Below are 17,380 nucleotides of genomic sequence, written 5' to 3'. Positions count from 1 at the left end.
ATATTTTTATTTATTTTATTTTTCTGCCAGGTTCCTTGTAACAAAAGAATGGGGTTTTTTTCTTTGCATATGACAGAAGCAAACACCAGAGCTTTGGTAATCTCACTGTAAACCAGTTTTGATCCTTGTCAGAAATTTTCCATGTTCTGGCAGCTACTGCCACATTTGCTCATTCTGTGATAAATATAAAGACTTTTGATTCTAGTTATACTTTGTTGGTGATTTAATGTCTCCTCCTGTGGAACAGGTTGGTCCAGCAAATGAGAAGAAATTTTTTTGGTATTTTTTTAATGTCATATCATTTATCTGCATAAACCTGTATGCGTATTTAAATTTTATTTGGATTTTTATTTGCCTGTTTTTAAAGTGGTTTCTTCGGGCTTCACCAGAGTTTCAGATATTTCTCTATTCGAATTGGTGATTTTAAAGGAAGTCTATCTGCTAAATGTAAACAGAATGAACAATTTAGACAGTGTTAAGGTTACTATTCTACTTGTAAAGATAATCTGAAATGCCTGAGTTGGAAAAGTTTGTTTGAGCTGAGACAGTCTGGTTCTATTTAAGATTAATTTAGTGGTTCAGGCAATAGCTGCATTGATTTACCCATTGGTTTTGTCTTGTTTTAGGTTATATTGGTGTTGTAAACAGAAGTCAGAAAGACATTGATGGGAAGAAGGACATAAAAGCAGCTATTCTAGCAGAAAGGAAATTCTTTCTTTCCCACCCATCCTACAGGCACATGGCAGATCGGATGGGAACACCATATCTCCAGAAAGTTCTAAACCAGGTAAAACCTGAAAACTTTGTGGGGAAAGGCAGCTTTGTAATGATAGGGCCAATATAAAAACTGTTAAAATGAAGTTGGTCTCTGAACCTCACTCACCTGTCCTGCTTTCAGTGTTTTTAATTTGCACAAGGTAAAAACAAAGTTGTGTATAGCATGTCGGTACAAAAGCTTGATGTGAGTTGTAGTTTCTCATTTTTACTGGCAGTTCTGTACTCCCCCGTTCTTTAGAACACTGAATACGAACATCAAAACCAAGATTTGTTTCCCTCCCTGGAAGTATACCATGGTATTCCTCAGTTGTTACATTTAACTTGTCAGTTGCCCAGTGTTTTTGGCATTCCTACAAGTCAAACTTGATACTGTTTTTTCCAGCTCACTGTCAAATTGCAGCTTTTTGTCTGGAATAGACAAAGACTAGGTGAGCCTGGCTTTGTCCATTTTGGACAGCAGCTGGAAACAGCTGGAATGTTCCTGATTAAAGTAGAAAACTAAATGGCTGCTCTGCTTAATTTTTTGGTACAGTGACTTTGCAGCTGTAACTGCAAAGCCACGCTATGAAATGCTCTGGGCTCCCTCAAAAAGACTACTAATGCCATTTACTTGTGCCTCAGAGTGAAAGTCTTCATCAGGATGCAAGAACTTGTTTGTACCCTGCAGTTTTTTCTGCGTTTAGAATGTTTTGCCTTGTTTTACATCTTGAAAGTTTAATCCATAGGTCTTAGTTTTGAGACTGAAACACAAGCTGCACACACCTTTCAACTGTCTTGTCTGTCCTGACTCTTTATATGCTATTAACTTTTTTGAGAGCTGTTTTCAATATTTACCTACTTCAGTAGGAAATGTTGGTCTTCTGTTGCTTTTACTGTGTATAGAATATTGTATATGGAAAGATCTACATAAGTTCTGCCCTTAAGATATTGGGGAACTTTTGTGGTTTCAGGTAATATTTCAGTTTCTTTGTATCCACAAGGTGGTGCTCCAGGGAAACTCCAGCTTTTGCTTTTGTGCCTGTCAGTCTGCTGAGCAACTTTAAACTTGAGTTTATATTTTTTGGTGTATGGCAGTTTAAATGTATAGCTTGTCTGGCTGGGGTCGGGAGAGGGTTTGGGGCATAGTGGAAGAAGTCCAGTTTGCTTTTAATTAAGGAATGTGTACAATACCTGGGAAATTTATGGCACAGGTAAGTCATAGACAGTGCTGTCCTAACATATTTAAACATATATATATATTTGTATGTGTGTATAAATAAATATATATATATGTATGTGTGTATAAATATATATTCATAAAAACATGCTGTGGGTGCTCAGACTATCTTTCTTTCCCACTTTGCTTTGTGGCTGTAGCGTAAAGGAGTTATGCTGAACAAATATGTAGGGAATTGTGAAACACCCTTAAGAAAAGCAGTAAAATGGGAGTGTGGCATCAGCACAGAGAGATGAGAGGTAATTCTAAATTACCCATGTGATGTGTGTAACTTCTTCAGGTGTAACTATACAGATGTGTAGTAACAGTGAGTGAGAGGATGATGGAATTTTGTGTGCACTAGGAATATTGAATTGTTCTTTAAAAGTCTCCATTGCATCAGAGATCAAAAGGAACAGCACTGGTAAACTAGCACAGGTCATGGCTGATAAGGTTGGCAGTCAGAAGGAAATGGTTGTGCTCCTGCTTTCATCTTTTTGACAGTATAAAAAGAGTTTTATTTGCTTTTTAGCAACTTACCAATCATATTCGGGATACCTTGCCAGCTTTCAGAAGCAAACTCCAGAGCCAGCTGCTTTCCATAGAACATGAAGTAGAGGTATACAAAAACTTCAGACCAGAAGATCCCACCAGAAAAACAAAAGCCCTGTTGCAGTGAGTGTCTTTTGTCTGCTTTTCCACTTTGAATGGGTTTGTTTTGCCTTTTTTCATCTTCTTTCTGATTGGTTTAAATTTAAACATTAGGATATTGTTAAGGATTCTTTACACAAGCTCCAAAGATTTCTGTATTTGATGTTCCAGAACGCTTTATTTATTCTACAATTTCAACAGAATTTTCCCTAAATTAATTTTAGTAATCCTAGAAAAGGGAGAAAGCAGAACAAGGAAAAGGCATGAAGATGGGCAGCAGAGATGATCAAAGGTAAAAAACTGCTTCTGATTGTGTAGACGTATTCTTCTGTCTGCCAAAAAGATGACCTCAAGCGAGGGAGAGACATTGTCTTGGAAGTCTGTAAGATGAGGAGGCTGGAAGAAGAATAAAGAATGCTTCTTTTTCTAGTATAAAAACTTGGCTATTCAAAAGAACCTAGAGATGGCAAGATCAAAATTAATCAAAGATGGTTGTCCTTCATATTTGGTGCACCTAGGACCCAGAGAGCTTTGCTGCAGGAGTTGTCAGTAAAAGTTCAGAAAGCAGCGAGGCAAATTCTTGGGGATTATCATAATCAGTTCTGAACTGATTTTTCCCTGCTGAAGTCACTGTCTGGTTTGGTTCTCATCCACAAAATAAGTCTGTCTGATGAGACTTTGATACCAGCCATGGAACAGAGATCACTGTTCATCTGACTTGGAATCAAGTGCAGGTGGAATCACAGCCCTGTTTTGATTGTGGATTTAGCACCAGGGAGAAAGGACAATGCTGATGTTGTGGATTGAACACCACTCAGCAGCTGCTGCTTTGCTGCATCTGCTTCCTTCCTTCCTTGGCCTGTTTCCAGGGATGCTGCATACTCAGTACTGCCTATCTTTTCACCTGAAAGAGCTGCCATTTTGGGTCTCCCATTTTTTTTTGCTTCAGCTGTAGCCCTCTTTGTTTATATGCAACTAAAATTTACCTCTTAGAGAGGAAGCATGTGAAGGAAGAAATGGAAAAGTACCTAGGTCTTCTCTCTTATATGCCCGTTGTCACATTCCTCCTGCTCTGACTGCTTTCTGAGCTTTTCAGCATTCTAGTTTCTCTGGGATAGGTGGTAGGAGCACTGGATTGTGCTAATGTGGAAATTTGGGGCTGGCTTCGTTCTCTAATTAAAACTTTGGAATTCAGAGGGGAAAGTAATCAGCTGAACTAGAGAGGCTTTCTTGAGCCAGATGAAGACTCTGATTTACTCTTTATTTTTGTAACAACTGTGTCCAAAAGAGCAGACAGTTCCTTGGGACTTTACTCCACATGTTTTGGTTGCAAGAACAGAGGGACATCACCTTTGACTTTTCCATGACTAAGAAAACTCTCCTGTGGGTTTTTTTGAATGCTCCTGCTGCAGAAATCAAAGCAGAGCCAAGAAAGCTGGAGCTTGTGGTGCTGGCACATCACCATGTTAGTACTGGTAGCTGGGCTTGCCTTTTGGCATGGGGAAAAGAAGTTCCTTCCCAATCTCCTCTAAACTTTGCAGCACTGGATTCAGATCATGCTATTAGACTGTACTGCAAGGCACAGGGATGCAGGGGGATGTGTGTAGGTAGGGGTTCTGTGGATTGGCAGCTTGGCTGAATCAGTTGTACAGATACTTTTGGCAATTGCAATATGTTTGAATAGGTGGTACTAGTTGCATAGTACTGAAATAAGAGTTGGTAGTTAATAAGCTTAAATTGTTCTGGGTTTTGTTTGTTCTTTTTTCCTTTCCTCCCTCCTTTGCCATTTAGGATGGTACAGCAGTTTTCAGTGGACTTTGAAAAAAGAATTGAAGGATCAGGAGATCAAGTTGATACGCTGGAACTTTCAGGAGGTGCCAAAATCAATCGTATTTTCCATGAACGTTTTCCCTTTGAACTTGTGAAGGTATTTATCCATCTTGCTGATGTGCTTTATTTTATTTATGTTTCCTTATGATCATACTGATAGTAGTGTAGCCAAGAAAAGATCTGATTGAAAGAATATGCTTTTAACTGTGGAAGAAATTACATGAAGTTATAATTGAGACATTTGGCTTAATTTCTAGGATTGGACACTAAGACATGCTAAGAATTCTAAAATAAAATAATTAGAATATAATTATAGCCCCAGTTCATACTATTTTCTGTGCTCTCCTGTTTTATCACAAATGGCATATTTCTTTGGTTAAATGGGGTAGGCAAATAGTTACAGTTGGTAAATTTGACTTGTGTTCAAGTAGCTGCTGTCTATTAAAATGAGAGTTATGGAAAATTGCCCTTTAGGTCCCTTCCAACCCAAATCATTCTATGATGGTTTGACTTGGGTAATGACCCTTTCATTTGCGACAACACTGACTTCTCTTCCAGCCAGCTGCCTTCCAAGAAACTTAAAGAAAAACTTTATAACTTCATAATTGAGACAACTCCTCTCTTAAATTTAGTTGAAAACTGTAGAATGGGAAGGGGAGGATAAACAGATCATAATCACGGAAGTTGCACCACTTTGAGAAACCAGGCTTTAAAAAAAAAATGGAGTCTTCCAAATCCTGTTTTTGGCTTATTCTGTCAACTCTTCAAAATCATTCCAGCTGTTGGTATATCTGGAGTGGAAGAGTGTGTGATTTTCAACAATATTTATTGCTGACTGTTGCCTTAGTTCTAAAACATTTAAAAATACTTATGCATTGTTTGGGGTAATTAGAAATTACTATTTTAACAGCTGAACTTGCTTGTCTTATGGTTATAGAGGGAGAGGGGATATTTTCTGTTTTGTTGAAACCTTCCCCTGATGTGCTCTTGTGTGCTGCTGTTCCTCTAGATGGAATTCAATGAGAAGGAATTGAGGAGAGAGATAAGTTATGCCATCAAGAATATACACGGGATCAGGCAAGTGCTCCCATGTTTTCCTGCCTGGTCACATGGTACAGGTGGAATATCTTCCCAAAGCATTGCTTACAAGCTTTGTTGTTCTCAGAGTTTTGGGAAATGTGTTTTTTCTTGTGTTACTTGATTGGTAAATTTTCAGATTGTTGACCCTGGTAGCCATGGTGCAGGATTTGAACTTTCCTTGCCTGATTGCTGGAGAGGTCTTGATTTATCATAGTGAACTGATAGTTTTGGGTGTGCTTTTATAGTTTAGTTTTTTTCGTATGATTTATCTGCCAAGGTAGACCTTGGAGAAGAGTGTTTGAAAGAGAAGCAAGGCCCATTTATTTAGAACTGGGTCTGTGGGGCAGCTGTTTATAGATCCATTTACTCTGCAGTGACCAACTGTGAAATTCTCCGTGTTGGACTCTGAGTAGCAAACCTCATTTTGTGGTGTGAGTGAAAAGTGCAGCCATAGGATTCCTATGGATTTGCTGTGCAAGGGATTGTGCATGGAGTGCTGGCAGCTGCCACTCATCCCTAAGGTTTGATGCACTGCTGCTGAGGCTTTACTGCATTATAGCAGTACTCCTTAGAGTTCTTACAGTCCTCTTAAAGGAGGTTCATTTTTCAAGAATGTTTTTACTTATATTCTTATATTCTGTGTATATTTTTACTCAGAATGACACTTCCTTTGAGAAGAGCAAATTTGGTTCTGTGGAAGTCTGTTTGTGTAGGGATTGTTATTACTCAGCTCTGAAAGTGAAGATTTGAGCAATTTAGTAAAAAAAAAATCTTCCTTGCCTGGTGTTTTTATTACTGTCTTACATATTCTTTTATGTCCACAGAACAGGTTTGTTCACTCCAGATATGGCGTTTGAAGCCATTGTTAAAAAACAGATCGTTAAGCTGAAAGGACCTTGCTTAAAAAGTGTGGATCTGGTGATGCAAGAGTTAATCAACACTGTCAAGAAGTGCACTAAAAAGGTAGCTTGCACATAGATCTGGTAATGTAAGGAAAGTGTAATGGTATAGTACATAATATAAAGACTGTCTTGCATTTTATGGTGCTGTAAGAGATTCCTGATTCAGTCACTTGTTGGACAGAGTAGGACTTTCTCAGGTAATTAATTACAACTTCTGCAAAGTGCTCAGAATAATTTAATCATGGAAAAGTTCATTTTTTTGATTCCTTTGTTTTTATTCTTATGGTGAGAGGTGTTTTTGAGTCAAGAGATGCCCTCAGTTTTCTCCTTAAAACCATGTTTTCACTTCTTAGCTGACTGGGTGCTTTTGCAGTCTTGCCTGTTCCACCATTCCAATGCAGGGTACCCATAATAGCAAGTACAGGAGTGATTCTGGGGTGTGAGAACAGGTATGAAGAGGTTGTTGAGAAATATTCTCTTGCATTTTTTCTGAAAAAAACCCCCCAATTTTTTATATCAAAGGAGATATTTCTTGAGACCAGAAAGACAAAGAACATAGAGAAGCAGATTTTCTGGTATATTTTCAGCAGAGTTTCCAGGTTTTTTTCACTTTTTTCAAAGTCTGGAAGACTTGTCACTTAAATTAACTGTGCAGATGCTCTTCCCAGTGGTATTTGCCAAATTTACCACTGTTATCTTGCTTTTTTCAGTATTGTTATGTAGAGATGTTGCCACAAGGTGGAGCCTTTAAGAAACAGGACATTTGGAAATCATTTCGAGAACCACTCTGGAATTAGGCCCAGTAGAAGAGAGAGAAACCTCACCCCAGATAGACTGTGTTTCATATGTCCAAAGTGTCTCTTCCTCAGTGTTCCCTGGAGGAAAAGAACAGCAACAATCCAAGGGTTTAGGTCTCTGCAGTCCCTGAACAACAGCAAGTAAGGCTTGCTTTGCAGTGTGATTAACTTCTAGTCCTAAGCCTTTATAATACTTGCTTTCTTCCAGAGAGGAAAGCTGGAGGATCCCCTGTTTGTATTCCACTGAAGCCCCTCTGCAGGTGTAAATTTTTGTTAATTTTCTGTTTCAGTTGGCAACATACCCAAGGTTGTGTGAGGAGACAGAAAGAATTGTTGCTGGCTACATTCGTGAGAGAGAAGAGAAGACCAAGGATCAGGTGAGAATAAATAGGAGCTGTGACAGTTTGGGGAAGTGTGTGAGGGAGAAGAGTTCTTACTTCAAAGTGCAGTAGGACAATGAAAGATGTTATAGTTTTTTAATGGTCTGTGCATTGTAGAGAGGAAGAAAAATTGCTTCTTTACCACTGAGCTTTGACAGAGGCTAGAATTGTTACAGAAAGGTTAAATAGTGTTGTCTTGCTCCTGTGCCAGTGTGCCAACTTGTTAGCTGGGCCACTAGAGCTGTTTGTGGGAAATCAATATTGATTAAACAAATGCACACAGGAATGGCTTATTTCTACTTTGTTTCAAGGTGTTGATAACATACCCATCCCATGAACCCACCCCTCACCTTAATTACAGTGAGGCTCACAAACAATTGTACTGGGACCCATGAGGGAGAGACAAGCTTTCCTTCAAGTTCAAAAAAAGCTAAAAACCAAATTAAAATTCAGAAACATTTGGTCAAAGCACTCATCACTTAGCCAAACATTCCAAATCCAGAAAACTACAAATTTGAGATTACATGTAAGAAAATCCAGTGGAAGGGATTTGGAATTATTGTCTGGAGACTGCAGAAATATTTGGGGAAGAAGAGCTCAGCAGAACTCCTAAGCTGTTCTGGATTCCTGGCTTTCTAGTCCTGTCCCTGTGCAAGTTAGGGAGCTGTGCAGCACATCCTGCTGCTTTAATCTGTGCTGCAAATGTAGTCATAAAAAAAATTCAACCAAAAAATTATTGGCTGGACTTGTACTTGCAGGGAGTTCTAGTCAGAACACTGTTATCTGAAAATTTTGGAGAAAATACAAGTTGTTTAAAATCATTGAGTTTTATTTTCCTGTTCTTCATTGTATGCACATACCTGACTATCTCTCAGAACAAAGAACAAAATATGGGCTTTCTGTAAAATGCCAAAAATTGACCAAATAGGTTTTTATCACATTCACATGGCCATTTATGATGTTAGCAGTTATCCTTATAAATCAAAACACTAGTGAGAATGTTTTCAGAGGTGAGAGATGGAGCAAAAACATAGTGGGGATTTGAGTCTAAGTGAGGCATCTAATATCTTCTGGGAATTGTGAAGAATTTGGGAGTGATGCTGTATTTGAGGAACTGTGTAGAAATAAGGTTGAAGAGATGGAATGCCACCATTTGGTAACAATAGGTTCTGTCCTTGCTCCCTCTGATAAATGGAAGTCTGAAAAGACAGGGGTGAAGTGCAGTCTTATGCATATTCCAGAGCCTCCTGGAGGGTGGAAGGGAATTTGTTATTGTTATCTTAGCAAGTTCTTTGCTGAGTTAGATTGTCAAGGTTGAATCAAATTCTCTGTGGGCTGCTGAAAGACTGACAAGTGATAAGTACACAAATCATTGTGTTACTTTGTTGATAGCCCATCTCTCAATCCAGTTGTGCACACCAGAATGGCTGGACTGGACATTTTCTGGGCCAAGACTGGATTATTTATCACTTCTTTGTGTGGTTTATGAAGTCTAGGTACCTGGATTTTAGGTTTAAGGTTTAGGTTCCTTGTTGGCTTGGCTGGAATGCTCCAGATAGACAGAATTTGCTTAACTTGCAAAATGCAGAGCTGGAATCTATGTTATATGATTATTAAAATTCTCTCTGCCTGTGTATGATTTATCTTAATTGAATGGGCAAGGGCCAAGAAGGTAAAAAATGGGGTCTGTTAGGAAAAATAGTAGGAAGAGGGAATAGGACTTCTGTAGTCTAACTTATTAAATAAGCGCAGAAACAGAAGCGGTGGAATTTAGAAAATATTGGTTTTGGCTTGAACAATTATGAAAACAATATTCACTAATGCAGAGAACTCGAGAGTTCTGTTTTTTTTCTTCCTTCCTTTTCTTCAATCTCTCTCTTCCACCTTACCCATCCTATTTTGCTCTCCTGTCTCCCATAACAGATGCTGCTGCTCATTGATATCCAGGTTTCTTATATCAACACCAACCATGAAGACTTCATTGGCTTTGCAAAGTAAGTACATGGAAAATTTGTTATAAAGACACTGCCAGGCTTTTTTTTTTATTTGCTTGGCATTTATTTATTATGCTCAGAACACAAGTCCTGAAGTATGACAGTGAAGATCCAGGCTGCAGAGTCCCAGAGATGCAGGACCGTGCTCTTTCTCAATAGCCACAATGCTGAAGTCTGTCCCAGTTGCACGGGAGTCTTCACCCAGATCACAAGCCTGGTTTCACTGAAGCTGGAACTTAGGTCTTGGTCTGGAGTCACAACTCATGTCAGGACACAGAAGTGGATATTGGTGGTCTTTCCACATTGTTATTAATGCATACTTTGGGAGCTGTGATTCTGTGTGAAACAGTTTTGCTCAGAATAATGGATGTCACTGAATTAAAAGTGTGCCTGCTGTTTGGCTGCAGAGAATAATAGCAGCAGAATGCCCTGCAGGGCCTGGTTTGACGTTCTCCTTGCTTAATTGAAAAGGCTGTGAGAATATTTTCCAGAATGTTCTCCCTCAGTTTCCAGCAATTTGTGCCTCAGGGATTTCATACCAACATTTTGACACTAGTAAAAACATTAAAGATGTCTTCACTCTTTGAAGAATAAATGTTCCTTCAGACACATTCATGCCGTATTTGCCATAATAGTGATTGGAATGACAACAGGTTTGGGCCATGTGAGATGTTGGCAACAAATTTTGGCACCACAGTAGTACTTGACTGTGGCCATTTCTAGTTAGCACTGTGAAGGAAGGTGCACATCTTCGGCAGTGTGCCTTGAAGGTTTAAAACATGGAGTTCAGTTAGCTGAGGGGAGAAGGCAATGTCAGGCACTGTTTATGTGTTTGGTTTGAGCAACTTTCTCTGGAATTGTTTGTGGGTCCTAGATATCGTTATCAGTTCTCTTGACAAATAACAGGATGTTGTAGGAATGGTGGCTGGCCTTCTAGAGGTCAAGATAACAACCTGCCTGCTATTTGCTACTCTTCATCCTTTTCTGACAGGAAAAAGGCTGCTAAAAACACTCCATGTATATTCATGGTGTGTGTTGTGACCTTGGGAAGTCACATAGTCCCACCTCCTGCTCAGAGGAGGATCCATGCTGAGTTCAGACCAGGCTACTCAGGATTTTGTCCAATCAGATCTGGAGAATTCCCAAAATTGGAGATTCTCCAGCATTTCTATGCTAGCTTGTTCCAATGCTTGCCTCACCTCACTATGAAAAGACTTTTCCTTGTGTCAAGTTGAAACTTTCCATATTTTAGTATTGGATTCTGGAATTCCAGGTGTATCTGTAGCTGTTTCATTATGTTTCTCCCCTGGAAAAATTCCCCTCATGGGTGCTGCTCCTGCAGCCTCCATGGTCTTTGCTGCTGTGTCTTTACAATTCCCAAGTTAAATTTCTTGAGAAAGCTGCTTCCTCTTTTGCCAGCTGAGATCTGGAAATCCCCAAGTGCTGTGTATGGGGCGTAAGCAGCTAACAAGTGACTCTTGGCTTAAGTTCACTGGTAAGTTTAAGCAAGGATTTCTCTAGGTTGGATGGGAAGGAAAGTAGCCTTGTTGACTTCTGCCCAGCTAAAAGAGAATTTGGATAGCAAAGAAGAATTTAAAATATATTCACTAATGAGACACGTGGGAGAAAATACTAATTTGAAACTACAAGTGTATTATTGTTACAGCAGTTATGTTAGAACTGGAAAATAAAATAAGTTGGGTAGCACAGGGGCTTATGCAGTATCTGAAGATCCTGGACTACAGATTTCCCAGATTCCCTGGTGTTTCCTTTCCTCTGCTGAGCCTTCTAGCCTCTTGTCTTGTGCAGCTGCAGTAACAGTGTAAGTCCTGTCAACCTTGGTCATAAGAATGAGAGCACAAGATATTACAAACTACTCTGCAGCACTGCAGGACCTGAGGCAGGTACAGTGCAATGTGAATTGTCTTGAGAGAGATTTAACGAGGCCAGTATTTAGAACAAATTTGCATAGTTATAAAATTGCAAAATCTTACAATATTAATGTTTGTCTTGTTTGGCAGAACAAATGGCAAAATTCTGGGCTTGGGTTTGTTTCCAGTTGGTATAACTCAAGAACAGCTACATGCTTCAGTCTGCATGAAGAGTAATTTGTATTTAGAACATTAAATAGAGGACTAATTGCTGGGCTATTTCTAATAGGCATGGGTTTCTTTGTATGATGTTAATGGTATAATTAGCTTTTCTAAGGTGATAAAATTAAGAAAAAAAGAAAACTTAGATGATGCACCAGGGACATCAAGCCAAACACAGTGAGTACGCACAAGGACTAAATATCCTTGTGGATCTTCTCCCAGACAGCATGTGGACTGCTGCTTTGATGGTGTGGTCCAAAGGACAGGATCAGAATTTGGACTAGGGATGAGTTGGGTGCTTCATCAATTCTTTGGAGCAGCAGCTGTGCACCAAGCAGCAGGACTGGCCACAGGCTCTGATCCAAGCTCACCTCTGCCTTTCTCTGTCAGAGCAGCCTTTGTAGCTGCTGGCATATGGATGCTTCTGTCTTCAGTGAATCAGTGCCTGGTGAAATGGTATAATCTAATCCAAACAAAACTTCCTGTCACCAGTGAAGTGCTGGTGGCTGAGTAGTCAAAGCCTGCTCTTGGAATGCTTTTCTTCTTCTTTCCAGCAATATTTTAATTTTGTGGCCTAACACAAACCGCCACATAATGCAAATGCTTTTAGAATTAATGGCAACTTGTTTGGTTTTGAGACAGGAGTGTGTTTTGTTTCAGGAACTGGGATTACCAAGTTCAGGAATTGAGCAAAATATATTAAATATGGTTTAATTTCAAATGTGCTCTATTCTTACAAGATTTCAACTTTGAACCAGTTTATGAAGGCTTCATCCATTGGTTATATTTACACCCTCAAAGTGCATATAAATATTAGAATAATATCCAAAACAAATTGTCAAGACAAAGCTATTAAGGAGCCTCCAGCAGGGGAGGATTTAGTTGTACTGCTCTAAATAACAAAAATGGCTTGCTTTTTGTCTCTTCTGAATATTTATAGAGGCTAATGTTTCCAAAGTTACCCACATGAGCCATAATTTTTCTGTGCTTTTAGTAACCTTTACCAATGCAAGAAGCATGTTGTTGCAAAGGAGGTGATTGGTAGGAGCTGTCTGCTGTGTATGTCCCTTCTGTCCTTAGCAGGCAAATATCATCAGGTAGAAAAGCAGTTGAAATACGCACATATATGCAATGATGTTCCTGTGTTTCTTTTGCTGTGTTAATCTAGCTTTCTCTGCTGGAATCAAAAGTAACTATTACTGCTAAAATTATTCCTCAGGAACTGGCTTAGTTCAAGTTTCCTCAGCATAACTCTTTTCCTCTGCTTCCCTTAGTGCCCAACAAAGAAGCAGTCAGGTTAACAAAAGTGCAGTGGGAAATCAGGTAGGCACCTAACAGAGAATGGATAATAGCATGTGCAAGTTAATCCAAGCTGTTTGGTTTTCTTGGCTGCATTTTCTGTTTTAAGTGTATCATTTACCTTTGTTTGCTTCAAACATACATAATTGTGTCCTCATTGCCTTGTTTTGCTGAACTTTTCAAAGCCGCCTGATTCCATTGTTATCATCATTTGCTGTTTAGCATTTCTGCTGCTGCTTGCACTGCTGGTGAGTGTCTTCCCTCCCATGCTGTTCAGTGCCTTCAATCCTCATGTTACACATCGATGTTTTGTCATTAACTGCAAACTTGTGATTTTCAGAATCCCAAATGCTGGTGAGTACTTGCCTGTGTGTGCTTTGTGTGTTTTGCTACTCCTGATGTGTTCACAGCTGAACTGCAGTGAAGGGCAAGTCAGCAAGCAAATGTGGATTTGCCTTTACCTCTTCTGAAACCTTTCAGCTGACAAGCACACAGTTGCTGACTATGTACCATAGGCCTTTCTCAAAATAAAGAACAAATGGTTTATGATCTCAAATTAATTAGTATCTTCACTGAGATTCTTTAATGAAATTGTTTCTTTTTGTCATGTAAGAATATGGGACTGATTCTGCAAGGTGCTTGGTGCTCCTGAACCTGCCTTCCCTCTCTGCTTTTGGGTGGGTCAGGGGTTCTCAGTACTTGGCAGGATGAGTCCTCTTCTTAATATGAGATGAAAATAAGCAAAATGCTACCATTTGGAGTTTTTGCTCACTTTGAGGTTTTTGCAAAGTCTTAAACAGAAAAAAAAATTGTTATGGAACTAGTACATACTTGAGAATGAAATAAAAAATAGTAGTGAAAATAAGACGATGAAATTTTATTTAATTACCAGTATTGAATATCTTCCTGATGTTTTCACATGCAATTTGGTCAAACAATGCTCAGGAGGTTTCACCTCCTGATCAAGGTTTTCAAATGTAACAACTGAGTTTAGATCCAAGTGATAAACCTGAAATTTCAGAAAGTCTCCTATTCTGCTGCTGTTGTAGACAAGAGCTCTTGGCAAGAGTTCTAGTCATCATTTTGGGGCTAGAAATTCAATCTCTTCCTCTCACCAAGAAATTGCTAGTTATTTTCAGGATATTTCCTAAAATAATCCAGCTTCTTCTTGGATGCGATGGTTCCCCACAGCCTGACCAGCATGAGTGGCATTTTTGATATAATATATGGTTTGGATTAAAATGAAAAAAAACCCTGGAAGGTCTAAACACTGCAGTGGCTTCAAAGAGCAGCCTCTCCCCTCTGAGGAGGGATTTCCTTCTTATCTAGCTGTGCCGGAACATGTGTCAAACACAACGACTGTCATCACTTTGGAGTGTCCCATAAAAGGAGAAGCAACCAATTATCTGGCTCTTCAAAAATACACAAATAAAATGAATGATTTTTTAATTGAGTGAATGTTTTCTCTCCAAAGAAGTGAAGAAAAAGCTTGGCGTTTTAAATGCAATGTTGAAACTTGGTTACTTGTGGTATAAAGGACTTTGCTGAACCTTTTATTGTAGAGATAATAAACAGATGTTTGTAAGTTGATTGTTTGGAGTTGAAAAGAATGAGAAAATGTTTCTGAAATAAAACTTCATTTTTGCAATTTGCTATTTCAGGGAACCAATCTACCGCCTTCAAGGCAAATTGTACGAGCTAAGTTCTGTAAGCTTTATTGTTGCTTTTTCATTTAGCTTCTCAGAGGGCAAAATTTGTCTCTAACTCATTGGTTTGTCGAATACTTGCTGCTGAACTATTTAATGTTAAGCTGTCTTGTCTGTAACACTTCTTCAACAAAGTGTAGTTGCAGTTCATCACTTAACTGCTACTAACCTGCTGTTACCAGTCTGAAATAGTATAACTTAAAATATTGTAGAAGACTTTGCATCAAATTAATATTTTTGTAGTTTAACAAGTTTCTCAAACTAAATTGACTAATTGGTGTTTATTTTATTATAAAACTGGAAAGCAGTTTTTATCTAAGTGCCTCTATTCGTAGTAAACCTCTCTTTGTAAGGTGGGCAAATAAATTTCTGGTAACCAAAAGGAAACATTAGCTCTGGTGTAAATGAACATGCTGTTTATGGATACAGGTACTGTTCTTGGTGGTTTGTTTATGTCAAGGAATTACTTTGGATAGAAAAATGAGTTTTATGAATGAAAATATTTAAAGCCTTTTTAACATTCTCTTCGTAGCACCAGGAGGATCAATATATCACGGAGAGACTCTTTTCTAACCCTTCCACTTCATGAGTAAATAAATATGTGAATGTCTTTAATATTACTAATTAGAATTAATTGTCTAAACTGCAGTTAATTTTATAACAAGTTACTACCGGTTCAGTGATGGTAAGGTATAAGAAATAAATTTCTGTGTTCTGTGTATTCTTTGGCAATATCTGTGATGAGAACATACATTTTTTCAGTTGGTTGCCACATCATCAAATTCTATTAGTTATCATTTTAAAGTAAACTTATATTCACTTATGGAAAAAGACAGTACAGACTTTAGCAGCAGTTGAATTGCACCCTTTGGGGAGATCAAGATCACTGAATTTTCCCAAAATAGTGGGATGCTCATTTGCAATAGTTTGCTTTTCTCTTTTAGTAGCTTGCTTTGGGCTGGAATGATGCAGATAACTATTAACTATTTCTGTGTATCTTGGAAATAAGATGAGCACAGCAACACCTTATTTTTGGGCAATAATGCAAATTCCTCTTAGCATGTTTTTCTCCTTTTTCCTCTACTACTAATTTATCCTCTCACACTTAATCTTTGGCCTTTTTTTGTTTGTCTTTTCTTTGCTACCGCCTGAGGTTTTGACCTGACTCCACAAAGTTTCTTTTTAAGCCACAGGTTAGTCTGTCTTCTCATTTGCTTGGAGTAATCTGTGCAATGCTTGGTTTTACACAGCACACCAGCAGGGCTTGGCTCCTGAAAGCTGACCCACTCTTAATTGTGTATGTTGTGTGCTGAGATTTGTTTTGGTGACTAAAATTCAATGTTTTAAACTCCTCTTCAGGATAAAGCTTTAAAGATGAAGGTGTCATTGCTTCATGAGCCCAATTGGTGTGTGTGAGAATACAAGACACTCAAATTATAGATGATTATATATCATTTATAGGAGATTCTGTCCTCCTATGGCAAAATCCTCTGCTGTGCTTGAAGTAGTCCTGTAACTGGAGAAGGGGCTTAATGTGACCTGTGAGTTTCAAGGCACTGTTCGTGTGATGTGGAGGTTTAGGTCTGAGGAGTTTGTTTGATCTGCCTCTCTTCAGTGTTACACCAACAATCTGATTAATTTCTTCTGGACACAAGTAGCATTCAGACCCTCTCAGCTGGCTTGAACTATAGTCCTAATAAGTAACTTTTCCCCTTGTAACCCCCCCCTTTTTTTTTTCTTTTAATCCTGCTTTGTAGCATTCTTTGCTCTTTCTTTTCTTCAGATATACTTAAATCCTATTATCTTGCATGACCCAGGAAAAAAAATGCTTGTAGAATTTTTTTAGGCAATCAGATGGAAATGGAGACTTGTGCCATGGTCAGTGAGGTTGTCATAAAAAATCATGACAAAGCTGTTCTGTTAAGAAATGTCAGTATTTCTATGAAAGAGGTGGTGCTCATGAGCTAACACATTAAAAAATATTTCAAAATTCAGCAGCATGTGACCTGCTGGTTTTGAATTTTCACTTTATCAAGTCTAGAGGAGTATTGCTGTTCTAAATGGCCTTTTTTTTTAGGTTAATATCCCTTCATGTTTGACTTACCTCAGTCTTTGTTTAACTATATTTGGAAGTATATTTCTGGTTTTTACCCTGGAGAGCTTTGCTCCAGTAAAGACTAAATTATTCTTTAAAGCAGACATATTTTTAGGACTTCAGCCTCTGTCACTAATTTTAAGTTATGTAATACATTGTGCAGTGATTTGTAGGGAAGCAGTGTCACGAGATCTTGGTTGTGTTCAGTATCAGAGCAGATCTGATCAGTTTATGCTGGGACATTTGGCAAATTGCAGTGAAATACTGTAGTGCACTTCCCCTCTAATACGTTACAGCTTCTGTAGTGTGAGGATCTTCATGACTGAATCCAAACAACCAACAGCTTCTAAGGATGCTTCCCTGAGTAGGTTTTCTAATTTTTTTTCTCTCCATGTGCTTACTGTTTGGTAGCACATGTTGTAATGGCAGTGGTTGGAAGATGGAGTGGTACTGGGAGTTGTGTTTCTGCTCAGAATTATTTCAGTGGGGTTACACAACACAACTTTAATGGTGTTACATAAACAATTACTGCTGCTTCTGTTCTGTATCTAGTCTCATGATTCTCACTCTTGTGTTTCTGT

The 17,380-nt window shown here is 38.6% G+C and overlaps 1 protein-coding gene across 8 annotated transcripts in view; it reads left to right on the top strand.

Moving 5' to 3' along the window:
- Positions 1-17,380, top strand: part of DNM3 (dynamin 3) — a 170,811-nt gene that overhangs the window by 28,236 nt on the left and 125,195 nt on the right. For 3 of the 8 annotated variants that reach the window (XM_064427548.1, XM_064427547.1, XM_064427549.1), the window contains exons 6-13: positions 627-787; positions 2,505-2,647; positions 4,415-4,550; positions 5,463-5,530; positions 6,358-6,496; positions 7,523-7,609; positions 9,536-9,606; positions 12,974-13,022. In XM_064427548.1, coding sequence (XP_064283618.1) covers positions 627-787; positions 2,505-2,647; positions 4,415-4,550; positions 5,463-5,530; positions 6,358-6,496; positions 7,523-7,609; positions 9,536-9,606; positions 12,974-13,022 — 854 coding nt within the window. Of the gene's footprint in view, positions 1-626; positions 788-2,504; positions 2,648-4,414; positions 4,551-5,462; positions 5,531-6,357; positions 6,497-7,522; positions 7,610-9,535; positions 9,607-12,973; positions 13,023-13,183; positions 13,247-14,659; positions 14,690-15,879; positions 15,898-17,380 lie in introns of all 8 variants that reach the window. The other 5 variants (XM_064427543.1, XM_064427542.1, XM_064427545.1 and 2 more) reach the window with 3 other exon arrangements.

Source organism: Passer domesticus, chromosome 7 (genome assembly GCF_036417665.1).
Source record: "Passer domesticus isolate bPasDom1 chromosome 7, bPasDom1.hap1, whole genome shotgun sequence".
NCBI classification, from domain to species: domain Eukaryota; kingdom Metazoa; phylum Chordata; class Aves; order Passeriformes; family Passeridae; genus Passer; species Passer domesticus.
Note: the sequence above shows the minus strand (reverse complement) of the source record. Positions and strands in the feature narration are given on the sequence as shown.